This window comes from Tasmannia lanceolata, unplaced genomic scaffold (assembly GCF_043159265.1).
Source record: "Tasmannia lanceolata isolate RefF3 unplaced genomic scaffold, GAP_Taslan_0.1 ptg000037l, whole genome shotgun sequence".
NCBI classification, from domain to species: Eukaryota; Viridiplantae; Streptophyta; class Magnoliopsida; order Canellales; family Winteraceae; genus Tasmannia; species Tasmannia lanceolata.
Genome location: NW_027518714.1, coordinates 52,213,236 through 52,227,143, shown reverse-complemented (window position 1 = coordinate 52,227,143; position 13,908 = coordinate 52,213,236). Strand labels below are relative to the sequence as shown.

General features: G+C 39.9%; 1 protein-coding gene across 1 annotated transcript; it reads right to left on the bottom strand.

The window, feature by feature from the left end:
- Positions 1-3,278: 3,278 nt before the first annotated feature.
- Positions 3,279-9,828, bottom strand: LOC143862659 (uncharacterized). The gene is made up of 2 exons (XM_077373727.1): positions 8,365-9,828; positions 3,279-4,954 (listed from the first exon to the last, which is right to left on the bottom strand). The coding sequence occupies exons 1-2, from the start codon at positions 9,070-9,072 to the stop codon at positions 3,614-3,616; spliced, it is 2,049 nt and encodes a 682-aa protein (XP_077229842.1). The 5' UTR covers positions 9,073-9,828; the 3' UTR covers positions 3,279-3,613.
- Between the last annotated feature and the right edge of the window lie 4,080 nt (positions 9,829-13,908).

The following is a 13,908-nucleotide window of genomic DNA, read 5'->3' as shown; positions in this document are numbered from 1 at the left end:
ATAGCAAAAGATAAGGGGGTATCCTCTTGACAGACAACACATAAAGGAAAGTGATTGGATTCTCCAATCTCCATGCATAAACAAGTGAGCCTAACCCTAGTTGGAAGTCTATTAAGCGCAGCCTCACACATTTACCTGCTCATCAACTTTGTTGGGAAAGTTGCCTTATTTCCCACCCATGGTGGTTGCTTGGGTGGGAAGGCAAAGGCAAAAATAGAGATTTGTATTTTTAGATTTTGCGGAAAACTAAACTATAAAAAGAGAAGTGTTGTTCTCTTGAGTTGCGGCGAAGCAAGACATCTTTGGTATGTCGGCTGCCAAAGGAGAGAGAAGAAAAGGAGAGAGAAAGGGAGAAGATGTTTTTCATCTCGGGGTTTTCTCTTGGGTTCTTTTTCTGGTTTATCTCTCGCGTTATCTCTTCTCTACGGTCTTGGGTGTAAGAAGCCAGGAAAGGGTTGCGGGCTTGTGGGTTTGAGATTAATCCATTGTAATCCTTGTATATTGTTTTTCTCATAATGGAAGATCGTGTTTCTCGCCCATGGAGTAGGCTTGGCCGAAACACATAAAATCTTGGTGTTCATCTTGTGGCTTGTTTGTTTGTTTATTTTACTTTTCCGTTTAATTTGTGCGCGATCGAATTGTTTTACCCGGGGGATTTTCTCAACAAGTGGTATTAGAGCTCAGGTTGAGCGATCGTCGAGGTCAGGTGGAGTGATAGTGGGTGTTGTGGTTGGATCACGGTTAGAGCGATTTTTGGGAGTAGAAAGATTGTCCAAGAAAGATTCTCGCTCGAGGTGGAACGCTACACCGTGAAGAGCGGAGTAATCTGAGATGTCGGTAAAATCAAGTTCTACTCAGCTCAACATCGACAGATTTGACGGAAAAGGCAATTTCACCTTATGGCAGATGAGGGTAAAGGACATCCTAATTCAACAGGGCTTGGCTAAGGCATTGAAGGAAAATGATGGCAAGCGTGAGAGGATGACGGTATCTGCGTTGGGGAGGATGGATCGAGATCCCTCTCCAAGGTTGACTAGGTGAATCAACGGGTTGGCAGCTACACATGTGCATTGGCCGTGTTGATCGAATCGGGAGGAGTCAGAACCAAGGTGATTCGAGGGTGTGTAGCTGGTACTTCGGAAGGCCAATGGTAGTTTGCTGCGATAGCGTGTGGCGACATCAATGGAAAATCTTCAGGTGGCTGGGAAATAAGCCAAGGTGGAGATTGTTGGGAAAGTTGCCTTATTTCCCACCCAAGACGGTGGTTGCTTGGGTGGGAAGGCAAAGGTAAAAATAAAGATTTCTATTTTTAGCTTTTGGGGAAAACTAAACTATAAAAAGAGAAGTGTTGTTCTCTTGGGTTGCGGCGAAGCAACACGTCTTTGGTGTGCCGGCTGCCAAAGGAGAGAGAAGAAAAAGAGAGAGACAGGGAGAAGATGTTTTTCATCTCGGGGTTTTCTCTTGGGTTCTTTTTCTGGTTTATCTCTCGCGTTATCTTTTGTGTACGGTCTTGGGTGTGAGAAGCAAGCAAAGGGTAGCGGGTTTGTGGGTTTGAGATTAATCCATTGTAATCCTTGTATATTGTTTTTCTCATAGTGGAAGATCGTGTTTCTCGCCCGTGGAGTAGGCTTGGCCGAACCACGTAAAATCTTGGTATTCATCTTGTGGCTTGTTTGTTTGTTTATTTTATTTTTCCGTTAATTTGTGCACGATCGGATCGGATTGCCCGGCAGATTTTCTCAACAACCTTAATGTTATCTAACAGAGGCAGTGTTCATAAAGGTTTGGATGCAGGTATAGATCATTTCAAGTGCCTTCTACTAGACTGTTCAAGTAGGGACTGGACAAGCAAACATGAGGTTTATGCAAATCAAGGTGATTTTGTTTTTTCTAGTACAGAATTGTGAGAATATTTTCTTGCTCAAACATAAATACATAGATGGGAGGTTCAATCAGATAAGTTGCTGTCTGATGCTACAATTTGATGATTCGATATAGTATGAAGTCTCTCTCTTTTTAGCAAAAGGTGTAGGCCCATTAGTAAATGGATATATCCAAGAAGCATTGGATAGAAGGTTTGAAGCTTGACCCATCCCAACCTGGCCCATCCTTACTCAATTCTGTTTTTTTAATGGACTACTCACTCAATTCTTGAGAAGAAAATTACATCATCCTCATGGATGATCTAAATCAGTTGGGTCCGCTCTCGAAACCCAACCTGGCCTAGTTCATCATTCTGTTAGGGACCTAACCAATACGGGAAAAGTGGCCTAGTTCATCATTCTGTTAGGGACCTAACCAATACGGGAAAAGCTCCGGAGCTCATGGAATGCATTGGCCTAGGCCCTTTAAACCTGTCCAATACCAGGATGGGTCCCACCTAGTCCCATACCTAAGTTGGCCCCGCACTCGGGACCGTAACTTTCCACAACACTTCCGCATCCCGTCCTTGACAGCTCACTCAAACAGCTTTCACTCGGGCCTTTTTTTCCAAATAAACCTTTCCAAAGGTCGCCACTTTTGCAGCAGCCCACTCCGTGGCAACTTCACTAAGGCAGCTTTCACTCTAGCTTTTTAATAGGTAGTCCTCTCCACAGGTCGCCCCTTCCTTGAATCAAACACGACGTGATGGCTGCTCTGATGCCAAATGCTAGATACCTGACCAATATGCCAAAAGCTCCTAATGGAACGCGCGTTAGGCTAGGCCCTTTATACCTGTCCCATACCGGGCTAGGTCCCACTTAGTCCCATACATAAGCAGACCCCCACTTAGGACCTTAACACATTCGACTCTTATCACAAAGAATGTAGTCATTCAGCATACGTATTTGCTAATATACTTGGGAAACCAGTGAAATTAGGGGTGAAAGGTGGGTTGGCATTCGGCTTCGTTACCTTGTAATCATCTGAATTCAGGCCGAATCCATTCATGTTTTGCAGTTCAGGCCGAACCCAATTCATGTTTCGCCCAAAGCTCGGTCTGGCATAGCCCAATTTGCATTTCTAAGACTAGAATATTACAGTAGACAAATAACACAAACTTGAGTTGGGCTTATGTTACCTGATGGGGATGAAGTTTTTGCACCCTTAAATCATATACTAACAACAATAAAGAAATTAGACGAGGTAGCAAAGGGAAGCTAAAAATACAAGGTAAAAAAATGGCGATTGAACTTGAATCCAAATAAACTTAAGCAGACTGAAAAATATAAAACATATCCTTTGTTTTAGTACCATGTTATATTGAAGTACTGCTCGAAGTAGCTCACACATAAGTACACAGAATCATGGTAAGACACTAAATTTGAGTAGCACAAAATAGCACTTATGTGTTAATCACAAACCAAGAGGTGTGTATTATACATGGACACACATATGGGCTTCCCATCAAACTAAGATATAAACAAGAAATGCATCCTAATCACCCTTACATACCAATAACATAACATGATTCATAACTACATTTATTCTACTAGCTAGTAAAGACGCTTCTCGGACATCATTCAGTAGAGTTATACCTTCCGAATGCTGAGTGATTCCCTGCCATGAGAGCCTTTAATTTTGGATTTGATTTGAGAAACAGACCACATTTCACTTCTTCGAAACAGTTCTATCAACCCATTGACAGAACAGAAGGCTTGTATGGCCGATTACTTTGCTGCATACAAATGGAATCCTCCACAGACAGACCTTGCGCACCGAAGCAGAAGTATTGGTTCATCAACCTATTGTTAATGGAGCTTGATTTCTGGGACATGTCTTGGTTGTCCTCATCAAGTGACAGTTTAGAACTAGAAGGTTCACCGGTCTCATTATCGGATAGGATACCCTTTTGTTTATCCAACAACGTAGGTGACAACATAGGGGACCTAGATACGGAACTTGAAGGTGAGCGTGTTGGGAAAGCCAAATGTGGCATGGCTTGAATGACCCCATGTAACAGACCTGCTGCAAATTTCTTCTTGGTTGATGGACTTGGCAAAGAACTCCTGACAGAAAGAGTACGCTTATTGTTGGGAAGTGATGACACCTTGGAAAATCTCTGTCGTAAAGGGGTTGGAGTCCCATCTAAATCACTCAATTTCTTATATGATTCCATCGAATCATTGTCTCCCGACATTTTACACGAATCTGCTGTATTGTAATTGACTTTCTTCTCTTTCCGACGTGGCCACCCAAGGAGAATTTTCAGACGTCTTGCTGCATAATTAACAGAACTGGGTTTCTTATTCCCTGACTCATTGTTGTTTTCAAAATGACTAAGTTCACTCTTGCTAGTGCTTGAACATGAACTCAGCCTAGCACTGGCGCCACTAGCATCCGATACGTTTCCAATACCGGTATATAAGAATATCTCCGCATCGGGAATTCTGAAAGATGTTCCCGGGCTGCTACCAATACCTTGCATCTTTAGGTGAGAAACAATGACGCTTCTAGCCATAGAATCCTGTGAATTTGAAATCCCTCCGGCAGAGATAAGCTGCTTTATCAATATTTCCGATGATGCTGATCGGGGGCGTTGACTGAGAAGATCCAACGGAGTCAAACCATCCACATCACGGATATTTAGATCAATCGAGGGAACAGACATAAGGAGCTCGACAAGATTGGAATGGATGTTCCCAATGACAGCCATGTGAAGTGCAGTTCTTCCACCATTATTCCTGGTATTGATGATCTCTCGCAAATTTATTACCCTTCCACACACCAAATCCTTTATAAGCTCAATTTGTCGATCCAACCTTCGAAACCCAGGAGTTCTGAAACCAGCTACTGCCATATGGAGGAAAGTATCACCGGCACTATTTGTCAAAGATGTAGATGAGGGAGATGCAAGAATAAGAATCTTCACCACAGCTAAATGCCCTCGGTAAGCAGCAATATGCAATGCTGTATTGCCTTGATTATCTGTACATGAGATAATATCAAAAGATTCGACCAGATCCTTAACCACCTGCTTGAATGAATCAGAGTTAGACAATACGCACAAAAAAAAAAAAGGAAAAAGAAGAAGAAGAAGAAGAGAGTACATTATATCTCCATTATTTGATTTGGGTATGTGCATGTCAGTGTTTAAACTTTAAAGAATGGAAAAATAGCTACAGAAGGGTAAAATGCACAGATACAGTTAGCAGTAACTACAACCACCTAAAATCCTATTCAGGCAGGAGAATGGATCTCCGCAGCTTCCATTTCACTCTGAAGGAAATGGAAACATTTCTGTCTCGCGTGTCTTTATGTCGATACCTTCCCTCACTTTGATATAGATAAATGATAAGGTGTGGATGTAAGTGTTTAAAGAACAGAAAAAATAGCTAGAGCAGGGTAAAATGCACAAATAAAGTTAGAAGTAACTACAACCTCCTAAAATCCTATTCAGGCAGGAGAATGGATTTCTGCTGCTTCCATTTCACTCTGAAGAAAATGGAAACCTTTCTGTCTCATGTGTCTTTATGTAGATACTGTTGAGAAAGTCGCCTTGCTTCCTATTACAACAGGGGCACGGTTGTAGCAATAGAAATATTTTTTAGGTTTTTTGGAAAAACCTAAGGGGTCGTTTGGATACGCGGATTTTAGAATCCGGGATTTCTTCAAAATTGTAGCTAAGAGACAAGAGAAGAAGCGGACCAGCCGTCGTTTTTTACTTCTCGCCCTTCTTTCCGTCAGCAAGAGAGTAGCAGATCCTCCCATATTTCCAGGTTTTAGAAATCTTAGGATGCAGGAGAGATTTTTAAAACCTGATTTTCTCACTTAAAATCCAAGAAACACTGCCAGGACAGCAGCAGCAACTTGATCATGAACCATCTTTTACACTGTTTTCAAGCTAAAAACCTGGATTCAAAAATCCACGTATCCAAACGGCCCCTAAGTATAAGAGAATCTCGTTTCTTCTCTTGTGAGTGGGTGGCTGCAAGAGGCTTGGGCATGAGTTTTCTCTTGGGTCTGAATGAGAAAGAGGGAGAGAGAAAGGTAGAGAGAAGTGTTTTTTCTTCTTGTTATTTTTTTTCAGGTTTCTTCTCGGGTTATTCTCTTGTACAATCATGGGTGAGAGGGCAAAAGGGTTGTGGGTTTGGGTTAACCCATTATAATACTAGTATATTGCTTTTCTGTGTTTTCGCCCGTAGACGTAGGCATCTTGGTCGAGCCATGTAAAGCTGAGTGTTGATCTTGTGGCTTGCTTTTATTTTCTTATTTTCCGTTTATTTGTACACAATCGGATCGGATTTTGCCCCGCGGGTTTAGAAGAAAGAGGATTAGATGGGTGATAATTTGTATCTCTTCACTCTTGTTATTCGTGCGCAAGGATTGAAATTTCAGTTTCAGTTTTGGTCTAAGCCGAAAACAAAATTTCGGTAGAAATCTTCTAATATTGGACGAAATTTTTAAATTTCGGTTTCGGTTGTAAATTTCAGTCCCAGCCGAAATCCGAAAATTCGGTCAAAATTTCGGCCGAAATTTAAAACCATGTCATGCGAGCTGAGTTACTTCAAGGCGGTAGGCCAATTTGCTATTTTTCTATGTTTTTCAAGGAGTTGCACTCGATTATTAGAACTATGATAAAGAGTTGAGAAATGAAGAGGTACGGAGACAATCCTATATACTAATCCTGAACCATTGAAGTGCTTGCATACTCAAGGTAAGTTTCAATTGGAAAGGCAATTTAAGTTGATGGGATATTTGCAACAAATTAATTTGTTGATAAAGTACAACTAGGAAAGGCAAATACCTTCCTTGATTGGTTATCGCCCGAGAAAAAGTTTGCCATAGTTACTGCATTGGAAGCACTTCAATTTGACCTTTGAAAAGATCTAACACATGGAGGATGGCAAGTTTAAAGGAATATATCGTTAAGGTCAAGAGAACAGCAGCAGAGTAGATGAATATCATTTGAAAGATAGGCTCTTCTTTCAAGAAAAAGCAGTTTTGTTACATAGGACTGTAGGTTGAAATTGATACAGGAGGCACAGTCATCATTAGTTGCATGGGACTTTGGTTTATACAAAACAATAGCCAATTTGCAAAGGTATGTTCTTTGGCTTATATGCAAGTAGAGTTGGTGTAATTTAGTGTATAGTGTTAAGTATTTATATGCACCACTTCATGTGCCAAGATGACCATGAAGTAATGTTCATATATTTCCTCCAGTTACTAAAAGCGGAAATGATTTTTTTTTATTTTTGAAACATAACGACTTTTATTAAAATGAAAATATCATTACAGCGAGGGGACAAGTGGTCCAAAAGCAGAAATGATTATATTATTGTGATTTGATACTTTACGCGAATGGCTTTGATGACACCATTAAGGAAAGTGAATCACTGCTGAAGGGGCTGCCCAGATACTTTTTAAAACAGATCTTTGTGTAGTTTGGGTTACTAAGAGTATAATAAATGACCGGAGGCATGATAATCCCATTTGATGATCCCAATGGGAGAGGGTCAGAGGACTGATCTCAAATTCTGTATTTAGAACTAAGTTGGTGTGTGTGTGTGCGTATGCGTATGAGTGTGGGTGTGAGCGTGCGTGTGCGTGTGCTTGTGCTTGTGAGTGTGAGTGTAAGTGTGAGTGTAAGTGTGAAGTCTCTCATACAATTAGGATTTAGGAATAAGCCTGCCCATACAAATTTTCACAAAGGCATGTGAAGTCTCTCATACAATTAGGATTTAGGAATAAGCCTGCACATACAATTTTAGCTGAAATTCAAGCACCATATTCTTCATTTCTTTTATTTTACACAAGCCAAAAAATGATGCACCAAGAACTCAGTTACATAGCAGCCATCATTTTATCAGAATTTTATTATCATGACAATTCATCCAGGTGATGATTTTTGAATAGAGTGCATCATACACAAGATAACTATCAAAAGGAATAGATTTCAACAGAAGGTAAATTTGTACACAACAGAAGCATCCTATAACTAGAGCCTTGACATAAATACGAACAACAAAATAATGAATTCAGCAGCTGAGATAAAGATCTAAAAGGAAAAAAAGATCTTATTTTTGGATTTTTAGGAATGATAGCAAGGAAACTATATTACATGCTGCATCAGTTGTTGAAGCATGCGTTATACCATTTGATTAATCAAATCATAACTCTCAACCAGAATTATTGCAGAAATGGCTAAAGTTAGATGAATATAGCATCTTCTTGAAAAAGATTTCACTAACCAAGCTGATACTTGCATTAAATTGCATAATATCAGTAACTATTCATAACAATAAACCAAGAGTTATTTAGAACTGATTAGTCCCATAGAAAACTATCAAGCAGAAAAAAGTGGGATTAATAGAATAGCAAAATTCAACATATGAACAAATGAATCCAATCAGTTGTGCACAATCCACAGTAAAACTTCACCTCAACTTGTCCTCTACCAGAGGCTGCGTGCAAGATAGTAGAATCCTGTACATCTCTATAAGCCAATACTTCAGAGCATTCTCCAAGAAGCTCCCTTAATATCTCCAAATTCCCCCCTCTAGCAGCAGCATGGACAGCCCTATTCATCATCTCCCACCTAAAAACCGAAGGAACACCACCCGATCGCTCCTCCAATTCTCCACCACTCCCCAAAGAACACCGCGGAACAACAGAATAATCAAACAGGACCCTAAAAACCTCAGAACTCTTGCTCCGTGCGGCCGCATAGAATATATCGGTGACACCATACTCCCCTTCTCCGAAAACAAGGAGAGGGTCTTTTTCGAGCAATTCAAGAACAAAACCCATATCCCCTGCTGAGGCAGCAGTGTATAGAAGCCACCCTCCATAGCCAGCGCGGATTAAGGAATTTTTTCCTTTCTTAGTTTCACATTCTAGGAGGAGGTTTTGAGCGATTTGGGAACGACATTTGGCGGCGTCTACGAACTGGGCATCATCGTCCCAGACGGTTTCGAGGCGGCGGATTCGACGGAGGGAGGTGAGTTTGATGAGGAGGTTGGCGTCGAGGCGAAGGAGCTCGCGAACTAGGTCATAGTGGCCATTGGCAGCTGCCCAATCAATGGGGCAGGCATACCACCACTGGTCTCCAGTGCTCTCCCACCTCAGAGGGAAGTATGAAGGAGGCATTGGAGATTAAAGAGATTTCAGAAAGTTCAATTCATAGCTCAGAAGGACAAGGCACTGGAGGGAAATTTAAGAAAGACCCATTGAGCTTACTACAAGAAATTACAGAGAAACCAAGATACCCATTGAGCTCACAGCAAGAAATTACAGAGAAACCAAGGTACAAGTTTAGAAAAAAAAGTAGAAAATACTCAAGCCCAAATTACATAGAAACCAAGATACAAGTTTAGAAGAAAAGTAGAAAATACTCAAGCCATAAATTTAAGAGAGACCCATTGAGCCCACAGCAAGAAACTACAGAGAAACCAAGATACAAGTTTAGAAGAAAAGTAGAAAATACTCAGGCCATATCAAATCACAGAGGAAAATGGAAAAGGAACTAATGGCTTAGAAGGGAAAAGAAGCAAAACCCACTTGGGGTTGAAGCATGAAATTAAAGGAAACCCAAAAGCTTTGAGAATAATTTAGGAGAACAAAAAGGAAAACGAAAAATGGACATAAATTCAGTGGAAATAAATGCAGAATCATACAGCTATATGGGTGTATAAAGCAGACCCATTACAGCTGAGCCAAAGCCATAAAAGAAGAAAGGAAACTGTACCTTGGGGAGAAAAAGAGGCAAAATCCATTAAAGACCCTTCAAGGAGAAGGGAAGAATGGAAGGAAAGGGTACCCAAAGAGCTAATTTTAACTGTATTTGGAAGAGTTGGTGGGATAAAGGGATGTGGGTCTGGCTGGATATTTTCTTGGGGTTGTTTTTTAGGTTGGGGTGAAAATAGAGACATGAAATGGGAAAAAGCTTAGATTCCTCTGGTCCATGACATACAGTGGAAATATGAAGATAGTGAGAGAGACAGGCGAGGGGTTGGTGTTTTTATTCAAGGGGCAAGACAAAGATAGGTGGTCAGCTGAAGGTCACTTTTTCTTTGCTGAATGGGAGGTGGGGAATATTGCAGGGCCATTCTCTTAGATCAGAAAAAATTAATCTGTTTTATTGGATTCTCTGTTCATAGATGGTGACTGAATTCGGAATAATTGATAATGGAACTAAAATTTACTTTTTGCTCTTATGAATTCACTTTCCTTTCATATGAGAAAGTTATAAATTGGGCTCCATTTGGTGACCCATAGTCTAAAATGGAATAAGGAGTAGATGTAGATCTAGATGTTCATCCAGCTAGCCCCACATTAATTGAAAAATAGCCCAATTACTGCATTATTATCTTGAATTTTCTGCTTTCCATGTGGATTTTTACATATTTTTTTACTGAAACCATCCATTTTTTTACATATTTTTTTATTGACATCCATCCATTAAATGAACAATCCTATACTGCTAATTTTTCTTTTTTGGGGTTTTCTGCAATAGTTGAAAAACCAGACCAAAACAAATTAAACCCCTCGTTTCTAAATTAGATTGTGTGAACATTCCAAACAGGCCAGGTTGATGCATACCAGAAGGTTCATTTATATACTAAGTTAACCTCTTAATTACTTACTATATCATTGCCTTTAAGCATAAAAAAAGAGGGCGGGGAGGGATTTGCTAAAGTCCATCACAGGAGGCATTTCGCAGATGGGTTGTTGCATTTGAGAGCAGCCACCCCGTGAATGAAGACAAAATCAATAATGTCTATAATCTACCGATTTATGTTATTAGTTGAAAGAAATTTTAATTAAAAGGTATTAACTTCATGATTTTCTTTTAACTCTCCAAGTTAGAAGTTAAGTGTTTGCTATCTGATCATCATTACGATTGCTTTATTTTTTTTAAATATTTTTCATTTTTCTTGTTCTTTAAAAAATTTTAAAATTAATTTATTAATAACATTTTCATTCGTCCCTTACAACTTTTCCTTTTCAATCATGGTCCAACTTTTAAAACAATGGCTTTCTAAGACATTGCCCTAAACATCGTCTCCATAGTTTAATTCTAATCCTTTGATCTTCAGTGGTTTCTATAATGTGCTGTCGCTCTGCAAATCAAAAGGTTAGGATCATACAATGCAGTGGCGGAGCCAGGATTTATACATAAGGGGGGCAGGGTTCAAATTTTGAAGGGGGCTGAGCCTAATCGAGTTGGGCCTATTAAGGAGTTTGGCCCAACTCAAGAGGGGAAGCTAACCCCCTTATGGTACATGTAGCTCCGCCCCTGATCCAATGGACATGATTTCAGGGCATGGCCTATTTAAGTTGGGGCCCAATAAATGAATAGTTTTAATTCCCACTTTAATTTTTAAAAAATACTTCCACGTACATGTGGACACTGTATAAAAATATATCAAATATGGTGCTTTCCAAGGAAAATATAAACTAACTTAAAAATATTGATTAGTTTAGCAAACAAAACATATATCATCCCCTTTATCCACCACTTTACTTGTCTTTCCTAAACCCCCTATTTGGATTCCAGGAATTTTCTCGAAAAGTTCGGTAAAGATTTTTTTTTTTTTTTTTTTTCAAAATTTCTTGCTTTTCCATTGTTTAATTACACACGAAAAAAGTAAGTTAATCATATCACTTGTACGGAAAATTTTCCTAAAAAAAATTCCCAAGAAATGTTTTTCCTACAATCCAAACAGGCCCTAAAATATTTCTATCATGATGTTGGGAATTCATTCATTTTATTTATCATTCACCACTATGCGTCTAGGGGATATTGTAAAGAAGTGGGTCCTTTTCAGTAAACTTTGACCTTATTTTTCTTATCAAGTCAACATTATTCCGGCCTGGCCCTTGGGAAGGTCTCAGGCGTTGGATTCCGATTTCACAGTCATCTCTGTAACATCTAGCATTTTGTATTGATGCCAATGAGAAGGAATGAAACATTGACTATTCCTCTCCTGCCCTCCCTGGGTAAGCTAATATTCTATGATTGCCAAATATAAGCACTAACTGTGTATAATGTCAGCCAGAGGACATTATTAAGAGCATCTAAAGTTGTAATCTGTAGTCTACGGACGGTTCAGATCAATTGGCGTGTGATCAGATCATTTCCATAACTTTTTCAATGCACAATAAATGAAATTTTAAGGAACCCATTTTCTATTATTACTTGTTAGACACACCCAATCATTAGCATTAATTGTGTATAATGTCTCAGCACTAGGACACTCTGATATGGAAGGTCCAATTCGAAACAGATCAATGGCCCACTCAAGAATGTATTTCCGAAGAGCACTCCGAAAGGCTTGGACGGATGAGCGCCTTGTTTATTTTAGATTTTGAGTTTAATTTTGTAGGAGTGCGACTCAGGTCGGGTTGAGGCCAACCCTAGCCCAACCCGAGAAAGCATTCCCTCAACCATAACCTGACCCAACCCAAGCCTCGTTTAGGATGGTCAATCCCAACCCAACCCGACTCTAAATCTCTCAACGCTAACCCAACCCATCTAACCTGTTTTTCCCAAATCGGATAGTGTTGGGTTATGGTTCCTAGGGCCGAATAGAAAAATACATAACCTTAAGAAAATCACGATAAAATTAGAGGACGAAAGTCAGGTCGGGTTGACAAAGCCTCAACCATAACCCAACACGAAATTAAATCGAATTGGCTTTTCGCAAACCCTAACCCAACCTAACCATAGGAAATGCCAACCCAACCTAAGCCAGAATCGGGTTGAACCTGTCAATTCTGGTTGAGCCCGATCCAAGTTGCACCTTGAGTCCAATAATCAATTTAGGGCTTTGGGGCTCAAAATCGATTCTCAAAATCCAAACCAAACACAGCCTAACGCCCTGTTCGTTTTTTTTTATTATGACAAACGATTGCCAGTTCAAAACCTATTAGTGGGCTCAAAATTACATTTAATTTTGAGTCCAATAATAGGTTTCGGAATGACAATCGGTTGTCATAATCTAAAATAAACAGGGCCTAAGAGATCCAAACGGATTGTGACTAAGACATAGGTAAATCGATTGACAAAGGTAAATCTGTGTGTGTGAGAGAGATGTTAGTCATTTTCATTTCATATGCAGAGAGAGAGAGAGAGAGAGAGAGAGAGAGAGAGAGAGAGAGAGAGAGAGGTGGTGGTGTAAGTTGGTAAGGAGACAGTCCACGAGGCCTTCTACACTTTCCCACGCACTCATGACTTAAGTGACTCCTGCCCCGATTTTTTGGTCGGCTTCACCTTATCTGCTCTCCTTTTCTTTTTTAACTTACTGTAGTGCCCTTCTCTAAAATGCGCACATAGTACAACGACAGCAGAAAAAGAGAGCCCACATCTGCTTTTTCCTTCTTCCAAGTTTCAATTTTCTAGAATAATGTGTAAAAATATACACCGAAAATCAGTGTATGAACCCTGAACACAGTTTCTTTGGTGCACATAGACATCAATCCTCGTCACATAAACCCAGCTTGGATTCATAGGCTTCCTGACAAATAATGGCTAGAGGGTGATTATACACCGAGCTTTGCTGTATAGTTTACCTTTATTCAGTCATTATTCTTTTTGAAAAGCTTCCAAACCCACGTGACCTAACCATTGTAGCACATGGCTCGACCCTCCACATGGGAGTCTCATGACACTACAATAAAGAAATCCTATTTTCATAACTTAAACAAATGAATATCCTTCTAAATTCTAAGCAAAATGAGCGTGGATTGCAAGAAAATATGCATCATGGTTTCGATATATACAGTAGCTTCACGCTGCACAGATCACAACACATGTGTTGCAACATGGAATCACTGGTTCAACGTTGGTCGAAATTTGGTAACGTTTCGGTATACCCAATTTTGGTTTCGGTCTCGACCGAAACCCAAAATTTCGGATTTCAGTCGAAATTTAAAACTATGAACTATATTATATCATACATAAGGTTGCAACTTGGGTCGGGT